This window comes from Homalodisca vitripennis, chromosome 4 (assembly GCF_021130785.1).
Source record: "Homalodisca vitripennis isolate AUS2020 chromosome 4, UT_GWSS_2.1, whole genome shotgun sequence".
Lineage (NCBI taxonomy): Eukaryota > Metazoa > Arthropoda > Insecta > Hemiptera > Cicadellidae > Homalodisca > Homalodisca vitripennis.
Genome location: NC_060210.1, coordinates 158,568,165 through 158,595,463, shown reverse-complemented (window position 1 = coordinate 158,595,463; position 27,299 = coordinate 158,568,165). Strand labels below are relative to the sequence as shown.

The 27,299-nt window shown below is 30.4% G+C and overlaps 1 protein-coding gene across 7 annotated transcripts in view; it reads right to left on the bottom strand.

The window, feature by feature from the left end:
- LOC124360410 (repetitive organellar protein-like) overlaps positions 1 to 27,299 on the bottom strand; it is a 96,430-nt gene that overhangs the window by 19,407 nt on the left and 49,724 nt on the right. For 4 of the 7 annotated variants that reach the window (XM_046814019.1, XM_046814022.1, XM_046814021.1 and 1 more), the window contains 9 exons: positions 23,824 to 24,201; positions 19,986 to 20,363; positions 18,379 to 18,756; positions 14,049 to 14,426; positions 11,937 to 12,305; positions 10,966 to 11,343; positions 7,699 to 8,738; positions 6,394 to 6,505; positions 2,438 to 2,512 (listed from right to left, as the gene is read on the bottom strand). In XM_046814019.1, coding sequence (XP_046669975.1) covers positions 2,438 to 2,512; positions 6,394 to 6,505; positions 7,699 to 8,738; positions 10,966 to 11,343; positions 11,937 to 12,305; positions 14,049 to 14,426; positions 18,379 to 18,756; positions 19,986 to 20,363; positions 23,824 to 24,201 — 3,486 coding nt within the window. The remainder of the gene's footprint in view (positions 1 to 2,437; positions 2,513 to 6,393; positions 6,506 to 7,698; positions 8,739 to 10,965; positions 11,344 to 11,936; positions 12,306 to 14,048; positions 14,427 to 18,378; positions 18,757 to 19,985; positions 20,364 to 23,823; positions 24,202 to 27,299) is intronic. The other 3 variants (XM_046814020.1, XM_046814024.1, XM_046814025.1) reach the window with 3 other exon arrangements.

Below are 27,299 nucleotides of genomic sequence, written 5' to 3'. Positions count from 1 at the left end.
TGCCATAGGCTATGTGAGACTGGATATGAGAATAATAAATCAATTTTAAAGTTTCGAAACTACACAAATTTAACATCTTTCGAATTGCAAATAGGCCTGAATTTATTTTGTTTAAAACCAATTTAGTATGTTCATCCCATGACAAATTACTATCAACCAATAATCCTAAAAATTTTATCTGATCAACCCTTTCAATTACACTGTCATTAATTTCAATATTTAAATCTAAAATTTGATTGGATTGTTTTGTTTTAAAATTTACAAGCTTGGTTTTATCAGAATTTAGAGTTAAATTGTGGTTTTGAAAAAATTGTTCAATACAGGCCAATTCGATTGAGGTCAGTAACTCTATCTCTTCTACTGTCTTCCCTGAAACTTTCAAGTTAGAGTCGTCAGCATAGAGACAAAGTCCTGAATAAGGCTCAAAATTTAAACATTTTGCTATGTTATTTAAATAACACAAAAAAAGGAGAGGTCCTAAAATGGAGCCTTGCGGTACCCCTACATTTATTGATTCAAGGTTGGATTGAAATTTAACTACATAATTTTTTTCAGTAATGTGGTTAATTTGAACAAATTGTTTTCTATTAGAAAGATATGATTCAAACCCAACTTAATGCATTGTTTTTTATACCCAACTCTTGCAGCTTCAGCAATAGCAGTGAATGATTCACACTGTCAAATGCTTTAGACAGGTCCATAAAAATTCCTATTACTTTTTCTCCTCTGTCTATTGCCTCTATAATTGATTCAATAAAGCTTACCACTGCTGTGATTGTTGATTTTTGTTTCTGAAGCCATGTTGAATAGTCTCCAGAATATCATTATTCTCTAAAAATTGCATAAGTCTGCTATAAACTACTTTTTCATAAATTTTTGATTTAGTGATGGCAACAGTGATACTGGTCGATAATTTTTAATATCCAAGGGGTCATTTTTTTTGTAGATTGGGATAACTTTTGCAATTTTGAGTTGATCAGGAAAAATACCACAAATAAATGATGAATTTATTAAATGTACTAATACTTTGCTCAGTTGTTTATTCACAGTTTTTATGATTGTCATTGGGATGTCATCATGGCCACTTGAAAATTTGTTTTGAAAAGAGTTTATTATCTTTTGGATTTCCATCTCATCTGTTTGTGTTAAATAAAATATTTTTTCAAAATTTAGAACCAAATAAATTTTGCCCACTAATGACCGATAGATTATTGTTTACGCAGGTGCCATTGTCCGTATTTACATTGGCAGATATCATTCCTGTAAAGAATTCATTGAAAATTTTACTTATTTTCAGTGGATTCACAATTACTCGGTTATTATTTTTAATTTTGATGTTGTTAAAGCTTAACGTTCTTATATAAATACTTAGTGGAATAATTCTAAGAATTATCCAAAAGATAGAATAATATGACGGACTGCCATCATGTGTGGATTTCAAATGACATAATGAGGTTGTAAATCGTCTTTATAACATCAAACCGCATTAAGCACAGTCTTCAAACAATCCTGGATCAAGTGGAGTACACAGCACCAGCACTGGGTGAAGTGCAGTATTTAGTATCTTGTTATGGCAGAAATATTAAGATGGTACAGTAATACCTGTCATATTCTGTCTAATGTGGCAATGAAGAGGCCAGATTTGAAATTGTAATATAAAGAACATATGTTACTTATAACAAATGTACTAACAATGTTGCTGTATACTTTTTGAAGGTAATATGTATTATAAAAACGTTGAATACTATGCTAGAACTGTTTCCTTAGAAATGTATGATACAACAAACATTAATTCTTTTTTAACTATAAAACTAAACTAATACAATGGATTTTTTACATGTATAATTTTATATGTGAAATTAAACATAATGCAAAGGGATATAAATAAACATGTATTTTTATAAAAAGAAAAACTTCATTAATGTACATGTTCTAAAGCACATCCAAAAGCTGAAACAACAAAACTGATATTAGTTACGCCAAGGCCATTGTTTCTAAAAGTAACGTGAGGTCCTTGTATAGGAAAAACAAAGCCTCCACCCCTCTCTCATCGCTTTCATTTCGGCCCTCGCCCCACTGTCCGATATGTGGGTGAAAATGGTTAAGCTTCTCCATGTGGCATTTCTCACTTTCAAAGCTTACAATTACAAAACTTTTAATGTTTTTCAACAGGTGTTCAGATATTGGTGTTCTATATTATAGGGCCAAATACGACTGGTTGTAATTTATTTAAGAAACTATTACTTTTTTAATATTTTAATTACAAAAATGAAATAAATAGAGGATGGTAAAATGATTGATAGAAAGGCAGCTGGTATCTAAGATACTTAGCCCTTCTAATTACATAGAAAGAAGGACGTTAATCTTTTAGTTTTCCTTGGCATACCTTGTAGAGCATTTTAATGTTCTTTTGTAAGATAATGTAACACAAACTTACCACTTCCTGATGTTGTTTAATTTTCTTTGCGCATGTTTCTTCAGTTTGCTGCATAGCACGAGTACAAGTTTCTTTCTGCAATATCAAAAAAGTTTTTGATCAGAATAGTTTAATGACAATGTTCAGAATTCTAACATGCCTCTCTTTATGTATATTTTAACAGAAAACTTGATTCTCTACCATCCATGATGTTTTATTATTCCACGATTTTTAAATTTATCCAGGTTTCAACTAACAATAACTAAAAACAATGATTTTGTCTGACAAAATATTATAAACATCATATCTGAAATTTACAACTATATGCAAAAATCTCCTCCTTCAACTATTTCTATTATAAGTAGATACAATTGTTACTAAAAACATGGAATTAGTTTAGTTGCAATCAATAAAAAATAAAGTTTGTAATCTACTCACTTATAAGGATTCAATGTGATCATATTAAGACAAAGTTGAAGTTTAATCGTATTTGTTCACTTTAGTTACATTGTAACATTAGAATAGAATTAAAATTATAAAATAAATATATAATTCTCAAATATTGTACCGGCAGCTATCTCAAAACCTTACGAGATTTCACAAACCATCTAGATACCAATAGTGAACTTGTATATTATTCTCAACACAGCATATGAATACTGTTCTGCGAATGACCTTTTGGTCAATCTATCAAAAACCAGCCAATTGGCATTTGGGAGAAGAGCAGCTGATGTCCCAGCAGTTATCTCAACAGCAATGGAATCACAAGCCACATTCCTAGGAATAATAAATAGATGAGAAAATAACTAAACTCCACACCTTGACAATCTCTCCATCAATTAAGCATAGATATATATGTTATGAAGGAAATTAAATAACGCAGAGGCAAAAAAACAGCATATTTATCCTTGTTTTAATTTCACCTGAGGTATGGATTAGTTGTTTCGGGTGGTATATTAGCAACAACTCTTCAGAGAATAATTACCTAACAAATAAAGACCATAAGGGTTCTCTAGCTGGTCTCAGATGGATGGAAAGCTGTAGAGAGCCGTTCAAGAAAATATATATTTTAACAGTTATAGCAGTTTACATATAGGAGGTAGTATTTCATGTGGATGGTGTAGAACTTTCCAGAAATAGAGATATACATCAACATCATACAAGACATACTGGTCTCTACAACCTTCCAAACCATCATCTTCAACTGTGTGAAAGAAAACTATCCTACAATGGACAGAAAATCTACAACCACCTACCACCAGAGCTGTGGTAAAAAAGAGAAAAGCACTAATGTCAACACTGCAAGAATGGCTACTGACCCAACCTTTTTACACCCTAGAAGAATACCTACAAAGAGCAACTTGATTGTTACTTTCTTTTTTCTTTACTTTTACTTCTCAAATAATGTAAACAACAAATTTAAGTGTATTATCTAACACCATCTGTAATCTTTAAGATTATAAATACAGACAATTCTGATTCCGACTATTGTAAATAACCTGAGCATTCTAAAATTTTCCAAAATATTACTAAAAACATATGTAATTTAATGTCTGTTGTAAATCCAGTTAAAATTTGGAAAAAATTTGCCAATGGTTACATTTTGAAAATTTGTACTGGGTAAGATTAGCAGACAAACTTATTTAAGCCGTGTGTACATACTATCTCAATAACAAGTTTAGTCTGAATTGGTTCGAAATTACAGCATTTATCATGTTTCTACCTATTTCTGCAATATTTTTTTGTACCTCAAAACTTTGTATGGGCGCTTCCTTAAAATCATCTGAGATGTGAATCAACATGTAAGAACAAACATTAATGCAAATAACGTGAGTAATCTAAAAAAAAAAAAAAAACTTGTGCTCTGAGGTCATAATAACTAATAATACAATAGTTCTTTTTTTTCCAAATCTGAAGAACCACTATTTTGAAACCTTATGGAAAGAGTAAAAAAATGTAAGTTTAGAATTTGTTTACAGGAATATGCCAATATCTACAAACTTTTTTATTGTTATTTTTTAACTTTGTTAGTTTTTTGTACTAATACTAACTTAGAGGATTTTTGAGTAAAAATACAAGGTTTATAAAAATTAAATTAATTATTTTCTTCAGTTTTTATTTTTTCTTGGGCAAATTTTAAAACATTTATTTTTCTTACTAACATTTTTGTTTTTTTCACAATAAAATAAACCTTTTGTGTATAGATGTCACAGTAACTGAGTCAACAATTTTTGAGGACTTTTATTGATAGTATGAACAATTGCTAAAAAATCAATCATTTTATTGTAATCCTTTACTTAGCATTTATCCATTTAGAGACAACATCCTGACTGTATATGACCTATGGCACATTCACTATATACTGCCCAAAAAAGAGTTAACACTGAAATTTGTTAATAATTATTGCGTACTATATCAAGAAGACTTAGTAAAAGTTTTAATGCAATCGGTAAAGTACTTATAGATTTATTCAAACTAACGTACAATAAAAAGTTGGAAAACACAATTCTGTGTTTTATATAAAACTTTTTATACAAAACAGAAGGACTGTGTGCTCCCTCATTCCAATATAGTAAAGTACTTATAGATTTATTCAAACTAACGTACAATAAAAAGTTGGAAAACACAATTCTGTGTTTTATATATAAAACTTTTTATATAAAACAGAAGGACTGTGTGCTCCCTCATTCCAATATAGTAAAGTACTTATAGATTTATTCAAACTAACGTACAATAAAAAGTTGGAAAACACAATTCTGTGTTTTATATAAAACTTTTTATACAAAACAGAAGGACTGTGTGCTCCCTCATTCCAATATAGTAAAGTACTTATAGATTTATTCAAACTAACGTACAATAAAAAGTTGGAAAACACAATTCTGTGTTTTATATAAAACTTTTTATACAAAACAGAAGGACTGTGTGCTCCCTCATTCCAATATAGTAAAGTACTTATAGATTTATTCAAACTAACGTACAATAAAAAGTTGGAAAACACAATTCTGTGTTTTATATAAAACTTTTTATACAAAACAGAAGGACTGTGTGCTCCCTCATTCCAATATAGTAAAGTACTTATAGATTTATTCAAACTAACGTACAATAAAAAGTTGGAAAACACAATTCTGTGTTTTATATAAAACTTTTTATATAAAACAGAAGGACTGTGTGCTCCCTCATTCCAATATAGTAAAGTACTTATAGATTTATTCAAACTAACGTACAATAAAAAGTTGGAAAACACAATTCTGTGTTTTATATAAAACTTTTTATACAAAACAGAAGGACTGTGTGCTCCCTCATTCCAATATAGTAGTATAAATTATAGTTATAGAGTAAATAACAGAAACTCTAAAAATAAAAACAGTCCAAAACTGCTCTGAATCGCCAAACGCTGTGTTTTATTTCTTTAAAGCAAAGTATGAAAGAGTTGTCATATTGGCAAAATACTTCAAGTAAAATCTCAGAACAAAATACTATTAAAAAACTTTAAAAAAATAAAAAAATGTAATTATTTTTAAAAGAAAGTGAGCATAAAACTAATAGATGTCAATACACAAGAAATAACAAAACTGAACACTTATGAAGCACTATATGGACTAGAACTGAATATTTTAGTGTCTCAGTTATTGAATAATTATACTAATTAGTAATCAAACAAGAAAATTTATCCACCTCAAATTGTGGATCAATTCTCATTTGGGGCATATTTTACATGAAATGCAATCATTAAAAATAACAGAAACTAAGATGAATTTGTATATTATTCACAGAGGCTTTGCAACAAATTGAAAAACTAAATGTATCTGATAACATTATGTGAACAACAATTTAACCATGACAAATCTGAAATGTACATTTTTGACAAACTGTATGACTATAAGAATTTTAATATCTAACCTGTTGATTATCACAAAAGTTTTAACTAAAGTATTCTATTGAGCTTTACACAACATCTGCTGCTCAAGTATACTTACCATGTGAGCTTTTATTTTATTTAGTTTAGCATCATATTCAGCTCTCATGTTGTTGTTAACTTCTGTCACATTATTATATTTTGATGTTATCACCTCCATTTCATCATTTAACCTAAAAAGTAATACATTATGTATTCAGCTGAATATTTAGCAGTATTATTATTATTATAATAAGGTATGAGTATACCACACCAGGCTTCGCTAAGGTTGTATGCATAATTTCAAATCTATAACTTATTTAATTCTTAAAATGTCCTGCAGAAAGATATATACAGGCAATCATACAGAAACGAAATTTGTACGACCCCTGGCAGACAAAAGAGAAATTGGGTCAACACAAGGTTTCAATGACGCTCAACCAAATTTTAAGGTTGTAGATGCAATATCTAAGAATCATTCTTGTCTAAAGGAAATTAAGTTTCATGCAAAATTGAAAATATACAGACAAAATATTAACGGTTTACACACCACATCATTAAAATATGTTATAGACGGTTTGGAAAGTTAGGTTACATCTGTCAATATGATGCATGTTAGAATTGTGTATGATTGTACTCATTTTAATTACAAGTTTATTTATTCCTGTATTTTCTTGCTGTCATCAAGTTTACCCACAAGACCAATATAAACATATTTGCTAACACTCAACCAAGTCCCATGGAGTGACATGAACCATCACTGAACTCAGTGTTGTCAATATAGAGAAATGAAGCTTCATGAAAAATTTCAAGTCTATAAGTCTGTTGATTTCTAAAATATCGTGTGGAGAGACACATAAAAATTTGTTTCCAGGCCCCTTGAATATAAACAGCCAAACCTGTTGTTTATTTTGAAGAAATATCCATTGCACAAGTAATTAAGATGTAGCTGTGAATTTTGGCCGACAGAACTTGGTGTTTGGATTTTGTTATTTGTTGTAGTGTCATTAAAACTTATCATATTTTTTAATAACTGATTACTGAAAAGCTATTGTGTAAAAAATAAATTTCAACTCATTTGGAAAATATTTTAAACTACCCTGCTCATTGATTACTTACCATAAATATTTAGTTTAATTTCTCCAAAGTTCCAGCATTTAGCAAATTCTTTCTTTGAGAAACTCTATTTTTTTTTTTTTTTTTTTTTTTTTTTTTTTTTTTTTTTTTGTGAATATTAAAAATAAGCAAGTAGATTTTAATGAAAAATTAAGTAAAACTATGAATTTCAACATTGAGATTATTGGTCAATAGTGGTAATAGTTTTATATTACCAATAATATTTTATGTGTAAATAACACTGTTGCATTTTCTATCAAATATTCCTTACCTGTGGAAATCATCAAATAATTTCTCATAAGCTTCTTTTAAATCTGGATCATGTCCTGCAATTTGCTTCTTTAATGAATCAATTTCCACTTGCATATGCTGAAGAGTATCATTTTTGGCTTCTACATCTTTAACATACTCTAGGAGATTTAGTTTGGAAGATTCTAAGCTTTCTTTTAACTCTTCAACTAATTTTTTATATTTAGAAATTTCTTCACTCTTTTCATCAACAATTTTTGTGACTTCAGCAAAATCAAACTCCCTCCTTTTCATTTCAGTATTTCTTTCAACCAAATCTGAATTTAACTGAGATATTTTGTCTTCATGGGTTGCCAAGAGACTTTTGAGTAATATGACATTTTCATCTTTATTTTTAATTTGAGAATTCAGTTCAGAAATATCTTTGTTTTGAATTTTTATTTGTTCTTCCATTTCCTTCATCTTAGTTTCAAATACAGAATTTCTTGTTAACAATTCAATCTGTAGCTTTTGTAATGCGTTTTGTTCAGTCAACAGCTTTGTATGTAAGTCTGAAGCATGAGATTGTGCTGATAGTAACTGATCTGACAATTGTTTGCTTTCATGAGACTTTTCCAAAAGCTCTTCTTTAATCTTTGTAATTTCGTTATCTTTGGTGGCTATCTGTTCTTTTAAATTAAGTAAGTAAATTTCTTTACTTTCATTGGACTGTTCCAAACTGTCAATTTTTTCCTTCTTTACCTGAATATTTTTGTTTAAATCTTTAATAAGTGAATTGTTTTTCACTAGTGTTTCTTCAAGATGCTTTATTTTAAAGTCATTTTCTTGGACAACACTTTCCAAGTGGCCAGCCCCAGCAGTTACACTGCATAACTGTGAAGAAAGTTCCAAATTTTTGCAGGACAATTCATTGTTTTGATTTTTCAAAGTTAATAAGAGATCTTTGCAGTTGGCAGCATCTTCTCTCAGTTTAGAATTACTTTCCTCAAGCACAGAGAGGTGAGAATTTTTTCTCTCAATCTCTTCATTGAGGCAATTAATTTTGTGATTATGTGAAATAATCTGGAACATAAAACATTAAAATTAACCTATTTTACATAATCATTTCCAGAGTGAATGAAATATTCAATTAGAATTACATAAGCAGAAAAATCATATTAACATAAAATAGCAAATCATATTAAAACATAAGCTAAAGTAAATTAATTAGTCTCATATCACTTTCATAGTTGAATGTACAATTTAATAGTATCAATATTAAATCAAATTAATATAAGGAACTTCAAATGTTGCAGTAATTATTATAAAAGAATAAAGATTATTTAAGGGGGGTCGGCCCCAAATTGGGTTAAAAAATTCAATTTTTTTTTTTATTTATTTTTTTAAATTCCAAATTTTGTTAGCTTTAAGAACATACTTTACTTTTTAATTTCTGTCAATTATTAAACGCGTTATGAGTATTTTTCAAAATGCATGTCATCGCATTTTTTCGTCCCAGGAGAGCATGAGGCGTTCATTTATTTGTTATAGTACTGTTATGCTGATGATCTATGACCATAAGGCCCCATACTCACCTACCAGTGTCTGTTATGGATGAAATAAAACCCATTTTCAGAGACTTTATCTAATGAAGAACTCCTTAGGAAATGCCTTCATGGTGGGACACAGAATTCTAGCGAATCGCTAAATAGTGTGATATGGTCGAGAGTACCAAAAACAACTTTTGTAATGAAAAGCACCTTGGAACTAGGTGTGCATGAGGCTGTGGCAACTTTTAACAGGGGCAACATAGTGAAGTGCCAAGTGTTGGAATAGTTTGGTATTAATCCTGGCTCTAGATGTGTGCAAGAGATTAAACAGCAAGATCTACGCCGAATTAAAAAAGCTGAAAATGCGCAACAAGAAATAGAGAAAAGGTGCAGAAAACAACTTTCTATTGCAAAGAAAAGGCTAGAGGATAAATATGAAGAGTTAGAGGACCCAGACAACCCCACTTATGGGGCAGGAATGCACTAGAAGTAGGCCTAATTTTAATTATCATATATTTTTTGCTTTAAACAAGTTTTTCCGAAAATCTAGTTTTTTAACACAAAGGTACATTTATCTAAAAAACTATTAAAGATATCTGAACAATTTTTTTATATTTTGTTTATTAGGTCTTCCTTTACATTTTGTATGAAGCAAATTCCTTATTTTTATAGCCTATATTTAAAAAAATATATATTTTATACAAAACATTCCTGGAAAAAAAGTAGTTTGGAAAAAAAAAATGTTTGATATCCAAAATATATATATTTTTTGAAGTTATCCATACAAACTATGCAAAAATGTCCAAAGTTTCTAGTAACACAAAAATTATGTACCTATCTTTTATACTTTTTGAGAAAAATGTACCTTAAGTAGAGGAATTTAACATGGGCTAGATAGGCCTGGCCGACCCCCCTTAAATATATTATGGTTCTTATTATATTCTATACTTAAAAACACAGCTGATCTAATTATACTTATATAATGATATAAGACCTAATACTATAATATAAATGTTTGAATGAATATATGTTATTAATAGCAGTTACCTGTGACTTTGCATGCAATTTTGTAGGTTTTGTACCTGTATGAGCACTTCTGTTTTGAGTGTGAATTATATTTCTGACGCCAATGATGAAATATAATGGAAAAAAGCCAATCTTCCCACGATCAAGAAAATATGTAAAAAGTTGTGTATTTATGATCATTGTAATTTAATGTAATTTTAGTATTTTTTTGTCCCATTGCTGATTTTTCCTCCCGGATCAAAACTATTATATACATACACACCTCTGAGTAGCCTACTTTTGTCAAAAGACAACTAACTTAGGTTTCATAACAGTCTTTAAATGTAAAGTAAAAGTTAGGCTACATTGTTACTTATATCTGTACTGCTAGCAGTTACCCGAAGCTTTGCACACAATTTAGTAGGCACTGCATGTGTATGACCACTGCTAGTTCGAGTGAATTATATTTCCGACGCCAATGTTGAGTTTGCCTTGTTTCCAAGATCAAGAAAATACGTATAAAATTTTATATTCATAGCCATTGTAATTTATTAGTATAAAAGTTTAAATTGATGAAATTTGTCTGAACAGTGGTGATAAATAAGCCTATTTGCTAAATTTTAAAATTTACATAAAGATCCACTCCACTGCTATTTCTATGGCAGCTAAATGTATGTACATATATAAAATAGCAAAAGACAAAACAAGGGTTGTTTATCACTGTAAGAGTTATGAAAGAAAGTAATGCTAATTACCTGACTCTGAAGAGAGGATTGCAGCTCTTTATTCTCATTCTCTACTGCTTCAAAGAGTACTCTCAATTCAGACAGTTCAGATGTAGTTCTGGAGATTGTATCATTCAGTTTAGTAACCTCACCTGCATAATTTTCTATTTCTTTTTTATTTTCACCGACTGTAACCCTGATATTACTTAGATCAGACTCCAAGGTCTTATTACTAGATGACATTTTCTCTACTTCTTCTTTTGACAATTGCAGCTCGGTTCTGGCAGAGCACAAATCTTCTCGAAGATCACTGCAAACTTTATTCATCTCTTCTATTGTGATTTGTTTGGATTGCAAACTGTTTTCTAAATCCATCTTTGTCTGCAGCAGTTCTGATATTTCAGATTTCTGAAAAAATATTTTTTAACTCAAATATGAAGTTCAATTTAAACTCTCATTATTCAATAATATGCATAAAACACACATATCTGTGAATGTGTTTGCAAAATGCATATTAAATAAGTATCTATACAATCAAAGTAAGTTAAAAAGCATATCTCAACTAAAATGAATATTTTCGAAATTAGATAAGGAACATTGTTTGACAATAAGTTATACAACACTACAGAATAATGAGAAGGTAATCGATTGACTCATAACTATTTAAATCATTTCAATGAAATCTTTAACTTACAAAGGTAATTCAGCTGGATTTGAGGAAAAGAAAGAAACAGAAGTTCAAAGCTTTGTAAACTAACTTGACAATATCCAATGTAAAAACTGATTATGAGTAGTATTTGTTCAAATTTAACAAATGAACAAAGGATGATTATAATCTTTAGTAACTGATTTAACAATACTATTGATGAGTGAGTAACTAACCAAAATTATAATTAGTAGAACAAATTTTATATAATCCAATTAATGTGCAAGAAATCTTTACTTAATGAAGTACACAACTACCATATGTAAATATCAACAATTAATTATATATAACCTACCTGATTCTGAATATTGAGCTGCATATCATTTTTATTTTTTTCATACATCACTCTCAATTCAGAGAGTTCAGATTCATAACAAGTGATAGTACTATTCAATTCAGTAATTTTCTCTGTAAACTTGCTGATTTCTGCTTGCTGATCACTGACGTTATTGTTCGCATCAATTAAAGCAGACTCTAACGTACTGTTCTTGGACAACAATTTCGTATTTTCTTCTTGAGATATTTTCAAATTGTCTTTGGCAGATGACAATTCTTCTTGTACTTCAGTACAGACTTTTTTAAACTCTTCTATTGAAATTTGTTTTAATAACAAATCATCTTGTAAGAGTATCTTTGTATTGAGTAGTTCAGATACTTGAGAAGCCTGAAATATTCACTTATCATAAATCTTCAAACATTATTCTAATTCAGTTTTAAAGATGATAACAATACTAAATTACAATTTTTATAATCATGAAAAAACTTACACAAGTTGTAAAACAAATATTATAACATCAAAATTCTACTAATATTCTATTGTATAATCTAATTCAACATCTCTATATTGATATTTAAATGCACAGAGAAGTATTAAGTGGTGAGAGATACTGTATATATTTGTTTATATCCAAGTATTGACATTAATAACACTTATTATTATAGCATATGATTTAAATTATTGTTATTGTACACATAGTTTACCAGATAAGAACATTTGAAATTTTTGATACTTAAAAATACAATCTTTAGAAAATATTAATTATAGACTTCTGGGTAAGTGGTGTACTTCAAATAGCAATGATAAAAATATTAACCTTTTTATATTTAGTCAGTGACTAATTCAAACCATTTACTGCATTATGTTATTAATTTATAAACTGGTGTAAAATATATATTAAATAACAAAACACACACACAATCAAAATGGGGATTTTTAATATTATTTCCCTTAAAACAGTGAAGAATACATGTTAAAGTTAAAAATTTTTAATATGATAATTTTAATTTGTGGTAACGCTTCTGGAGACCTTATGTTACCTCATGTTGTAATCAGAAAATGAAAAATCCAAGACCGTGATATACAAATTTTAAATGTCTTTAGATAGTTTCTTTCCTTCACTGAAAAACCTCCAATCTTTAAAACTTCAGGATTTTATGGTGTTTAACTTTCAAAAGAAATATAATATACAAATGCAATTTTTTAATCGCTTTGGCATAGAATAAGGTCAAGCCTACTCCTATGCAGAGGTCTGGGCGAAAAGTTTGGCCTGAAGTCTATGAAGGAGAGGACTCTACTGTTATGGTACAAAAAGAAGCTATTGTGGATTTGATGAAAGCTGTTCTCAGGAGCTGTTCAGGAGAATACCAAACCAGATAATAAAGAAGCTGACAATAATTGAATAACCTTGTACACGTGTAGTAAGACAAGTGACACTATTAACACACTCATAAGACTGCTAAATGCAACAATTCCTACTTTAGAACAAGTAACTTATCTATAGTGCGAAATAAATTTTTTAAGATAAAATGTGATCAATAAAACAAAGAGAAATTAAGTCTTTTTTTGAATAAAGTATGTATGTTTGATATTTTCTATATAGTTAAACCTCTTTAGAAATATTTTTCTGAGCAGTAAAATCTATTCATTTAGTGTTCAGAATCACATGTCATATTTGTTTCCATCTTAAGTCTTTTCATGGACTGTATTTGTTTTTCACATACAATACATATTTATTATTAATGTACACAATCAAACATTGAAAACAGGTGACAGGCAGGGGAACGTCTTCTTTTTTTGGAAACTTATGTAGCGCTATTCTCATACAACCCATGGTAATCCGGAACCTTGTGATCTCCAAAGATGCCAAATTGGCGGGAGTTCACTCTAGTTGCTGTTTGTTTGGCAGGTTAAAAAACTTGTATATAGCACCATTCTCTTTCGTATAAGCAGTAGATCATTGAGAAATAGTGTGAAAGTATAATATTTATTGTTAAATTATACTTATTTCAAAACTGAAGAGCAATGATGAACTCACAGTGCCCAAATGTTACTACCTTAACAATTTGAGACATATCTGCTCCTCCTAGACTAAATTAACCAGATATAATTGACTGTTACACTACTTACCTGACTCAGACAAGTGGACTGCAACTCTTTATTCTCATTCTGTGTGGTTTCAAACATTGTTCTCAATTCAGTCAGTTCGGATTGAGTTCTGCTGATTGTATCATTTAGTCTAATAACCTCATCTGCATAATTTTCTATTTCGTTTTTATATTCATTGACTTGAACGTTGGAATTAGTTAAATCAAACTCTAAGGTCTTCTTAATGGATGACAATTTCTCAATTTCTTCTTTTGACAGTTGTAAATCATTTCTGGCAGAAGACAAATCTTCTTGAAGATTATTGCAAACTGTATTTAACTCGTCTATTGTAATTTGTTTTGCTTGCAAATTGGTCTCTAAGTCAACCTTAGTTGCCAGTAGTTCAGATATCGTATTAGTCTGAAATCATATGCACTTTTAATTACAATAACCACCTTAAGTGCCACACATTTTCAAGGTTATAATTGAGTATTTGTAAAATAACAGTGAAAGTTGAAAATCAAGATTAGACATAACACATTGAGGTAGTAGTGATCTAAACCTCTTCAGTAATTACTACTCACATTCAGGCCTGGGGGTAGCAATTAATTCTGGTTAAAATATGAGTTTGGTTATACCATAATCGTGTTCTTTTGTTTATGGTAGGGTAATGAAATTTAAGACATTATTGAAAATAAATGTTTTTCTATATTGTTATATAATACATACATTAATAAAACATTTTATCTTTAAACATTTTTACATAACTCAGAAAGAACTCTTAATAATTATACAACTCTGTCAATTCTGTAATTTATTTCATGTACTCAGTTACTATTTTTTGTGTGGCAAGATTCTTACTTCACAATACTGAATTCATTAGTCATCAAACTTTCCGCATAGTACATATATAGTAGTATTTATTTTGTTCACTGTTCTTTCTTTGGCCATTTACTAAGTATAAAAGACATTAAAAAGACTCTGCATAACAAAGATGCAGCAGCACTTGACATTGTTCACACATCCAGTACTTGATTTGAATTATATTCATAATTACTCTACAATTCCTTATCAACTTCAGAATTACACAAGGTTTTACAATACAACATTATACGTAATGTAAACAAATTGACAGAGTATACAGTGTATAGCTGAGCTACCAAATGATGACAAGTGAAACAGACAATCACAATTATCAAAAAATGGTTAACCACACAAACGGAAATGAAATAATTTGGTTAGTAGTTGCATTTAAAAAATTGAATAAATAACATCCAAAAGATACCTAGTGGAAATACTGTAAAATGCAGACCAAACAAACAGTTCATGACTAGGCGTTTGTTCCCGTCTGAGCAGTGTATCTACCCCAACGAGTAAATAGGATTCTTTATTTTATTGGCTGAGTGAAGCAAAGTCAGTAAATCAGGACGTCCGAAAAGTTCTTGTCTGAATGCGTTTGTATGTCGAGTATATGTCTATGTAGAAATAATCCACATATTATCAAAGAAGACCAAAAGTAAGGTATGTCCGCATTTGTATGTACAATCATTGTGTCGAGAAAGGTTTCAATGCAACAAAGAGATTTAGCACCAAAGTTGGTCTATTATATAGTTGTAAGGCTCAACAACTTTTCACCATATTCTTGAGAAGAAGCTTCATGGACAAAGTAGGCTTCTCACAACTTGTAACATGTTATTTTTTTTTTAGCATACAAAATTAAATTTAAATTAAAAATATTCATTAGTAAAATTTAAAAAATTAGAACAGACATTTTTTTTATATTACGAATAACGACTTGAGTTTTAGAATTATCATAAAAGGAGCGAAATAATTATTTTACTGACGATGAGTCAGACGCTATCTGGCAGGTCCGTGCCCGCACGGATATCGCCGCTTCCCCTCCGATCACGGCGAGAGGAGAAGGCTTCCCCCAACCCCCGCGATCGCGCGAACCTATATAATGACGGCCGATTGAAGACACAGAGAGAGACAGCCAGTGACCGCGACACCGCCGACGACCGCTGCTCACCACTACTTCGACCCCCTTTCCCGCCGACCCCGCTCGCTGAACGACTACATCGCGACTCGACGCCCGCCGCCGATATCCAGCACCAGGTAAGGAACAACGACCCTGTTCCTTACTAAAGTGTTTTATCTCCGCCATCAACAATTCTTCCAAATTTTTATGTGTGAAACAGAATTTAATATTTTATTTGTCATTTATGAAAATTAATCGATCTGGAATATATTATTAATGTTTGATGGTTATAAATTTATTTTGATAAGATAATTGTTTGATTTTAAATATACTCTTAATAATTTATTTGATATTTAAGGGTATCATTAAATTTAAATAGAATATATTTGACTTTCTCGATTTACTGAAACGTTAATTACTTTTTCAACTTGAATTACTAAAGTTATTCTTTTTCTTCAATTTAACTTATATTTAGAATTTCAATTACTCAGATTATTTTTTTTGTCATTTCGACTAAATTTTAATTACTGTGTTAAAATTTTCCTTTCTAAATTTTTTCAGATCTCGCATTTCTTTTCCTGGCGATCGATCTGACACCTCATCCCGAGTTTCCTTTACGAACTTTCCTACCAATTTATCTCCTACCCGGAAAAAAATTATAACAGTCGGGACTCGCCTTACCACTGCTTTCTTTCCGGCGATAGTACTGGCATCCTATACCCACGACTTCCTTTTATAAATACTTTCTTCCCACCGACCCCGTCCTCATAAACTAAATCTTATGTTCAATCGATGTAAATTTTTATATTAGGTATAAAGTTTTCTCGACCATCTTTCCGTTGTCTGATTATTATCACATTTATTGGCGAATCTCTAATCTACTCGGAAATATTTTTCTTTCTTATTGAAGTTCAATCTAATTTTCATTTTATTAATTATTTATATCTTTGTAAGTGATTATCTTTATTTTTCTCCTTTATCTATTTCGGGACTCGCAACCCTTTTCTTTTTATTTTGCGAACGTCCTGACACCCTCACCCCGATAACCTCCATCAAAATATTTATTTAACGATATTTTAGTTAATTTTTCTAGTGAACTGTGCAGATAGGGTGAGTGTTCAATTTCTTTGATATTCATAGAGCCCTAATATTTATAGTAATTTAGCTTAGTAGTCTTATTGCATGGTTTAAATCATTTACCTTTATCTTAGCTGGCATATGGTAGGGTAATTTCTGCATGGTGTGTTATAAGTGATTATTTTGTTTTTTATTTTTCAAAATTTATATGCCTGAGAAAGTAAACTCGATATTTTATTTTTGGAGCTATACACTTGCCTAGAGAAAAAATACAGTTTTAGTCTATTTTTATATTATAAATTCATCTAGCTTTTGCATCCCGTAGAAATATTGTTTGTTAATGGTTAGTGCTTGCTTTATGTATATAGTAGTTGCACTGTGATATTGGTGCATGGCTAATCTTTAATTTATAAGATTGTATATTTGCTATTGGTGTTATTTGAATATTGCTTTTGTTTTGCCATTGCTATTCATATTTTGCTTTGATTTTGTATTTTTGCTTCTACTAACCATCATTATTTAACCGATTAATTATTCCAACCCCGGGCTCTTACAATAATTACTGTATAACGACTCCCCGACCAAGTTATCAGTGGAGACTACTCAGCTTACTTGTAATTCCTCACTGACCGACGTATTAATAAACAATACAGTTGTTTTCGAAAAATCGGACTCGCTTGAACAATAACTTTCCTAGAACAAGAAATTTTTTATTTTTCTGAGCAAGATTATTTTTTTTTTATTTTTTTATGTCTTCAAAATTTTATTGGAGTCGACGTGATAAAGTAAAGCCCAACGTTATTTTTGGAAGTATCAATTTCTTCCGTAGGGCCCTCTGATTCGACTCCTAACAATAAATAATAGTTATATGAAATTCTCGAACCCTGGAAATTTCTAAACCCAGCTCGACTGGCTATCTGGCAAGTTGCGAATATTTTCGCTTGCCCCGAAAATAACATCGCAAACTATGACTATATATATATATATATATATATATATATATATAACTGATTAAAATTATGCTTTTCTTTTGCTTCATAAAATGAAACAATAATTCAGCTACATATGAGAGAAGGTAAAGGTATAACTTCCTAAAATACTGAACATAGAAATAATTTTAATGGGTTGTGTTTAAATTTTACAAAACAAAGTAAAAAATTAAAAAGTATTTAACTGTCCATATGATATTAAAGTAGTCAATACTCTAATGGAGACTAAACTGGTACTATTTATGAGTAAAATAAAAATTACAGTTAGTAGAAAAGAATTTGGTGTGTATTCGCCTCACAAAAATCAACAATTAGTAACAAAACCTACCTGACTATGAATGTTGGACTGCAATTCATTTTTCTCATTTTCAATTTTTTCATACATCACTCTCAATTCAGTCAGTTCAGATTCGTAACAAGTAATAGTACTATTCAATTCAGTAATTTTCTCTGCAAAGTTGTTAATTTCTGCTTGCTGATCACTGACGTTATTGTTTGCATCAATTAACGCGGATTCTAATGTACTTTTCTCGGACAACAACCTCGTATTTTCTTCCTGAGATATTTTCAAATTGTCTTTGGCAGATGATAATTCTTCTTGTACTTCGTTACAGACTTTTTGTAACTCTTCTATTGCAATTTGTTTTGAAAGCAAATCATCTTCTAAGTTTGTCTTTGTTTTGAGAAGTTCAGATACCTGAGAAGTCTGAAATATTCAATTCAATTTTCATAAGTCTTATAACTGTAAAAATACTCACAAAAATGTTAAAACAACTAACTCTAAATCAACAAAATTCTACTATTGTTGTATTGTATAATATAACTCTATAGTATCACTGTCTTATTAGTATTTAAATGTCTCATTTCTTAGAGAAAGAATTGTGAGAGATGCTTAGAATATTAGATTTATATTTAAAGTATTGGTAATAATAGCTCTTCTTATTTTAACATATTTTATAATTATTGTAGTTGTACACATTGTTTGCCAGATAAGACAATTGGACATTATGGTTGACAGATACTTTTAAATACAGACTTTAGATTCCCGATTTAGTTCTTAGTGGATATTACTTGTTTCTGGACTTGAATATGTATATGAGATCAAGGCTGCTATTCTGACAACATAGACAAAACTATCATGTTGCTGTGGATGAAAACTTACTTATATGAGTACAACATAATAAGAGGCTGGCAATGGTGAAAATTAAAAAGTTAAAATTTAAAACTTTTATACACAAATAAATTAAAAAAAATATATGCTTCTTTTAAAATGTCAAAACTTACTTTTAAACAATTATTTATATTAAAATAAAAAGAAACTATAGCAGAATTTACCAAATACAGAAGACAAAATAAGACACCGGGGTGTAATTATGACAGAAAAAATTAACTTTGATTATTTGGAATAGAACAATTATAAAAGAACACTACTACAATAAGATTACATATGATATAGAAATTTAAAGAAACACGAGCACTTTTAACTAGGTACTCTCATGTTTCAACTGTTTTAGTCAAATAACCATATTCTCATAAGTTTGAGATTCAAGGCATTTTCAATTAAGTAACATTCTATTGACTGGAGATATGTTAATTGCCTCAACTGTAGCTTACTGTATATACTTCAAAAATCTTATTATTAATGGTGTTTAATTTCAGGGAAATGCAAATTTTGAGACTTTCTCTGACTGTCATCATAACTAGTTTGATGTTTGTTGGCAGGTTAAAAAACTTGTATGTGTCACATGCAGTGACCCATACCAAGTACTGTAGGTAACCGAGAAAGAATAAGATTTACTGTTTGTGGTTGAATGGTCTTAATTTATAAAATGAAAAGATTATTTTTACCTCACAGAGCCCAAAGTTAATGCCTCAACAACTTTAGTGGTATCAGCTTAGAATTTACAAGATATAATAGACTGTTTCATTACTTACCTGACTCTGAAGTGACAACTGTGACTCTTTATTCTCATTTACTATTGTTTCAAACATTATTCTCAATTCAGTCAGTTCGGATTGAGTTCTGCTGATTGTATCATTTAGTCTAATAACCTCATCTGCATAATTTTCTATTTCTTTTGTATATTCATTGACTTTAACATTGGCATTAGTTAAATCAGTCTCTAAGATCTTCTTACTGGATGACAATTTCTCAATTTCTTCTTTTGACAGTTGTAAATCATTTCTGGCAGAAGACAAATCTTCTTGAAGATTATTGCAAACTGTCTTTAACTCGTCTATTGTAATTTGTTTTGCTTGCAAATTGGTCTCTAAGTCAGCCTTAGTTGCCAGCAGTTCAGATATCGTATTAGTCTGAAATCATATGCACTTTTAATTACAATAACCACCTTAAGTGCCACACATTTTCAAGGTTATAATTGAGTATTTGTAAAATAACAGTGAAAGTTGAAAATCAAGATTAGACATAACACATTGAGGTAGTAGTGATCTAACCCTCTTCAGTAATTACTACTCACAATTATGCCTACGGGTTGTAATTAATTTTGGTTATACCATAATCAATTTTTTTTATAGTAGAGCAATGAAAATTGAGACATTATTGAATAAATATTTTTCTACAATACTTAAATTAATAAATCATTTTACCTTAATTTTTTTACATGACTCAGAAAAATCCCTTTAATACACACCTCTGTCAATTCTGTCATTTATTTCACGCACTCAGTTACTATTTTTTATATTGCAACATTCATTCTTCACAACACACTAAAATAAAATAGGTTAACCGCCCTAATGAAAATAAAATAATTTGGTTAGTTCTTATATTATGTACTCACAGCTTAAGCGATCCAATTTATTCTTATGTATGACGCATTTCACTTGACGACCTGCCTATGTGAACCTTTAATTAATTTATTTTATGTCTTGTGTTTCTGTGTGTAGGCCTACACTGTGTTATTTACTTATGTGAGCGTGCATTTGACAATGCCGTAATAGAGCGAAACGCGTCACGCTTAAAAAAAATTGGACTGCTCGAGCTTTGAGTACATAATATAAGATTTATACAAACAAACTCAGAACACAACAGAAATAAAATTTGTTTATTTGTTGCATTTAAAAACTTAATAAATAACATCTAAATGATACCTAGTGGAAATACTGTGAACAGTGTAATATCAAATGGAGATCATATAAAAGTGCTTGACTTGGCGTTCGGTCCCAACCGAGTGGTATGTAACTGGTAAATGTGTCCATCCCAATGGGTTAATAGGATTCTTTATTTCATTAGCTAAATGAAACAAAGTTGGTAAATCAGGACGTCCGAAAAGTTTTGTCTGCTTACGTTTGTATGTCAATATGTCTATGAAGGTATTGTTTACATATCATATAAGACCGAAAGTAGGGTATGTCTGCATGGGTATGTACAAACATTATGTTGAGAAATGTCTGATTGCAGCAAAGAGATTTAGCACCAAAGTTGGTCTATTACCAAAGGCTTAACAACTTTTTCCCTCTACTCCTGAGAAGAAGCTTCATGGACAAAGGCTTCTCACAACCATGAATATACAAGGTGGTATTAGAAAATTTCCAGACTAGGTCTGCTATTTTTTGGTTTATAAACTGGTCTTGGTCTATTAATGCCTGTTATCACTTTTAAAATAAGCTCCAAGAGTTAATAAAACAAATCATTTCAAGCTTAGTGTTTTTTTCAGCTCTCGTTGGGACAAAGCTTCAAGTGATGAAGAGTTATTTTTACTTGAACATGTTGAATTAAAAATTCGTAGAAAGAAAGTCTGTGTTCATGCAATTAACCGCGGAAGAGGTAGGTTTGGGGAATACCACCATCTATTTCCTCAATTGAAATTTGACAAAGTAAGGTTTTTTTCTAATATGAGAATGGAGTTAACCATGTTTGGTTACATCCTCAAGAAAATTGAAAGCATTTAGTCAAGTTTTGGGGAAATTGGCATAAGCAACCTATCCATACCGAAGAAAGACTAGTTATTTTATATTTTATTTGGCCGTTTGTCCCAAATAGCCCCTCTTCTAAAAACTTGAGATATCAGTTCATTGACATCCATACTGCACAGTTGTGTCACTGACTGGTTTGGTCAACAAGAGCCGGAAAACAAGTACAAAAGGTTCTTGCGTCCTTGTCAGGACTTGTAGCAAGGGCTTGCTAGCCGGGACAAGCTTTGTTTGTGAACGCACACGCTTGATACAATGTACTTTTATCATGCCGGTTGGAACTTGCAAGCGCTTGCCAACAAGCACTTGTAACCAGCTTTCTTTGTAAACGGACCGATACTGAGATTTTTCATACGTCTTCAACACTGTCAAAACAGTGACTTTCATATGCATTTTCATTTTTGGTTAGAATGAAAAGTCACTAGGTTCTAAATCTGGGGACTAGGCAGGATGTGAAATGGTAGTCATGTTGTTTTTATGGTAGCATGAACTGGAGCATTGTTGTGATCCAAAGCGAGTTTTTGTCTTTCCACAAATCAGGCTTTTTTCAACGCACGTTTTTCCCTCAAATGCCACAGTAAAAATGAGAGTTTACTGTAACACCAGGTAGCAAGAACTCGCGATGGACAATGCCTTTAATGTCAAAAAAATCCATGTTTTTGTTGCACTTCTCACTTGTCTTGTTTTTTCGGTCTTGCTGATTGTGGAATTTTCCACACTGAGGACTGCTGTTCTGGATCATAACCATGAAACCATCGTTCATTAACAGTGTTATGATCCAGCATACGAATGTGGGGTCAATTTCAGATGTGTATTTCAGTTCACTGCCCACGTCAATATGTCAAATTGTGCAACTGAATGCATGCTTAGATTTTCGGTTAAAATTTCTTTACAGCTTCCATAGTTAATACCGACACTAACACATAAGTCATTTAGCGCTCATTAACCTACTCAAAAATCTGTGTTTTGCTCATTCAATGTCCTTCAAAAGATTTTGAAGCATTGCAAAAGTTTCCGTTGATAATTTCTTAAGTTCAAAGCACAACTTTATGCAAACCCGTTGTCCGAATTTATAAGCCATCCCAAAATTTATACATAATGATAACACACAATAACACAGCATGACTTGTAGACATAACCTAACCATTTACAACAACGAAATTCGGCTAAATGACTCAGTGGCTATTGTGGCAGAGGCTAAAAACTCCGGCTTGTACACTTGCCGGATAAAAAAAAGGTGAGTACAGTCCAGAACTTTCTGATACCACCTTGTTACTCGTTTATATATATATATATATATATATATATATATATATATATATATATATATATTCTTGAGTGAGGCGACAAAGCAAATTGAAAAATGGAAATGAAAATTAGTTTATTTTAACCAGAAGTGCTCTTACAAAGGCAAAACTAGATAAAAACCATCAAGAACAGATCGCTGCACTTTGAAATATCTGTAATGAGAAGAATTGCATACTCTTACTACTAAATATTGAACAATACGTGAAATAAATTAAACAAGAAAATAACAGATTAAACTTATGCTTATTTTTGTTTGATAAAGTAAAACAATATTTCAGCTACATATGTGAGAAGGTAAGGGTACAAAGTCCTAAAATATCGAACATAAAAATCATTTTAATGGCTTTTGTTTAAATTTAAAAAAACTATGTAAAAAAATGTAAAAGTACATAACTGTCCAAGCGTATAATATCGCTCAATATTGTAATGGAGACTAAACTGGTACTATTTATGAGTATAATAAGAATTACAGTTAGTAGAAAAGATATCGTATAAAACCATCCCACCCAAATTATAAATTAGTTACATAACCTACCTGACTATGAATGTTGGACTGCAAATCATTTTTCTCATTTTCAATTTTTTCATACATCACTCTCAATTCAGTCAGTTCAGATTCGTAACAAGTGATAGTACTATTCAATTCTGTAATTTTCTCTGCAAAGTTGTTAATTTCTGCTTGCTGATCACTGATATTATTGTTTGCATCAATTAACGCGAACTCTAATGTACTTTTCTCGGACAACAATCTCGTATTTTCTTCCTGAGATATTTTCAAATTGTCTTTGGCAGATGATAATTCTTCTTGTACTTCGTTACAGACTTTTTGTAACTCTTCTATTGCAATTTGTTTTGATAGCAAATCATCTTCTAAGTTTGTCTTTGTTTTGAGAAGTTCAGATACCTGAGAAGTCTGAAATATTCAATTCAATTTTCATAAGTCTTATAACTGTTAAAATACTCACAAAAATGTTAAAACAACTAACGCTAAATCAACAAAATTCTACTATTATTGTATTAGAATAGAATAGAATAGAAGAATAGAATAGAATAATGTTTATTGTCATTTTACAAAATGCATTGACAAAGTCATAAATACACCTAAGTGGCATAGTCAAAAGAGATATTACTCTAATATATAAAAATACTGTACATATATTTTAGGTTTGATGTTAAATAAAACATAATTCCAGTATACAGATGAAAGCTTTAAACCATTAGATTAACAAATTGGAATATGCAATTGGACAATCTAGAAATATATAATATCATTAATACTAAAAAACTCTGAAAGTTCATAAAATGGGTTCTGTATTAACCAGTTATATAGCTTAGTTTTAAAAATATTTACAGAATACTTATTAACTAGACCTATTAATTTGTTGTAAATCTTTTGGGAAATTAAAATATGACTTTGTTGGGTTTTGCTTAGCCTACAATGTTGCATTACAATATTATTTTTATTTCTGGTATTATGGCTATGTAGATCTCTGCTAAAAGTTTGAGATTGAATATATTTCATAATGTATAATACTGAGTCAAATATATATATATAGGTTAATAACAGTTTGCAATTCTAGTTTTATGAAAAGTGGTTTGCAATGGTCCAGTGGTTGTGCTTGTGCTATTACCCTAACTGCCTTTTTTTTTAAGATAAGAATTTCATTGATTTTAGTGCTATTACCCCATATTACTAAACCGTACCTTATTATAGATTGAAAAAATGCATAGTAAGCACATTTTATATAGCTTTCAGGCACATATTTCATTATTCGTCTTAGTAAAAAAATTACACGGGATAATCTCTTGGAAATATATTCAATATGAGGATTCCATGTTAAATTTTTATCAATAAAAATACCTAGAAATTTTACACAAGAAGAGAAATCATTTATTATATCATATTGAGGAGTTCGTCTTAAGGTGAATAAAATATTTTGGGTTTTTAATTCATTTAATAAAAAGCCATTTGACCTGAACCACAATGAAGCTTCTTCGACTGTTTCATTCACAAGGTCTTTTAATGCTGCAAAGTCTGTATGACTATTTAAAAAGGTTGTGTCATCTGCATATAACAGAGATTTGGCCTTAACAGCAGTAGGAAGATCATTTATGTGTAGTAGGAATAAAAGGGGGCCCAAGACTGAACCCTGGGGCACTCCACTCTCAACCACTAACTCATTGGACCAGCTTCCATTAATAAGAACTTTTTGCCTCCGATTTTTTAAGTATTCTTGAAAAAACTTAGCAGAAATACCAGTAATGCCATAATAGTTAAGTTTCAATATTAGTTCATTATGTTCAACGCAGTCAAATGCCTTGCTCAAGTCACAGAGAGTGACTTGAGCAAAGGATCCATCCTCAAAAACATCAAGGACTTCTCTAATTAATGTGTCAACAACATCAATGGTACATTTATTTCTCCTAAAGCCAAACTGTGATGAATTAAGATAGTTATTATTTTCTAGATAGGCAACAAGTTGATCATGTACTAAGATTTCTATAATTTTTGACAGTACCGGTACAATTGATATAGGGCGATAGCTTTCAGGTAGATCTCTAGGCCCTTTCTTAAAAATTGGACACAATCTTGACAGTTTCAATTCCTGAGGGAAAACCCCTTCATTCAAACATTTATTAATACATACAGTTAAAGGCTTCAAAAATGTATGACAAATTTTTTTAAACAAATTATTAGACAAATTAAAAATATCTTTGCTTTCTGAGTTTTTAAGTCTTTTGACAGCTTTAGTGACATCTTCAGTTGAGACTTCTGTAAAAGTAAAATCTTTTCTTTCAATATGGTGATTTATAATAAAGCTCATACTATCAATATTAGGCCTTTCAATACTATCCTTTATTTGCTTAACTGAACTAATAAAAAAGTTGTTGAACTGATCTGGGGTGATATTTATGTCTGGTTGAGACGGAAAGTTATTTGTATTTTCTTTTATTAAGTTCCAAGCAGTCTTACATTTGTTTTTACTATTTTCTATTTTCGCTGCATTATGTGCCAATTTTGCATCCTCTATGGACTTTTTATAAATTCCTTTCAGATCAGCGTAGTGTGTGTGAAGCCTATCACAGGCAGAATTTTTTACTAATTTGTGCAGGTACAAAAGCCTCTCTTTCATTTGCGCCAGTTCCTTTGTATACCATTCATTATTATTTTTTTTCATCTTGGTCTCAGAGAAATTTTGTTTCTTTAATTTGGAAAAAAATTCCATTTTATTAATTATGACTGAAAAAAAGACTTGAAAAAAGGTTTGTGCGCACAATACTTTTTTATTATAAAATAAGATACTCCAATCGTGTGACAATAGGCTATTGATCAGTTCATCAGTAGATGACTGTGGGAAACTGATTATGAAAGGCATTATTTGTTGGTTGTTTTCGTTTAAATTTCGGAAAGTTTTTGAGGGTGTATAATTTTGTATGTTTAAAATAAGGCCATTATGGTCTGAGAAAGGAAAATTAAAGATGTTACATGAGATAAATTTGTCTGGACAATTTAAAAAAATATTATCAAGACAATGATTTCCCCATGTAGGTTTGTCATTGACACAGAAATAATTATGTTGCCTTAAAATATTTAAAAATTCGCTTGACGTTTTCCTGCACGTTGTTATGTCAAAGTTGGCATTCATGTCACCCCCAATTACGACTGAATATCCACGGTAAGAGGAAATGAAAGTTAATATATCATCTAGGGCTTCCAAGAAGTTCTTAGGGTCACCTGCAGGGGAGTGATAAATTGAAACTGCTATAACTTTAAGACTATCCACAACCGCCACAGATGCTTCAAAGTTTAGTTCTGAACAAAAACGAGACACATCAATTTTTTTGGAGTTAATTTTTTTTGTTAATGAGAACAGAGGTTCCACCTCTAATAGTATCTTTCCTGCAGAAATCTGCTGCATAATAGAAATTTTGTGGGCATGCTGCATTAGTCAAGCCTTCCTTGAGCCAATGTTCAGATAAGCAAATAAATGAAATTTCATTACTTTTATC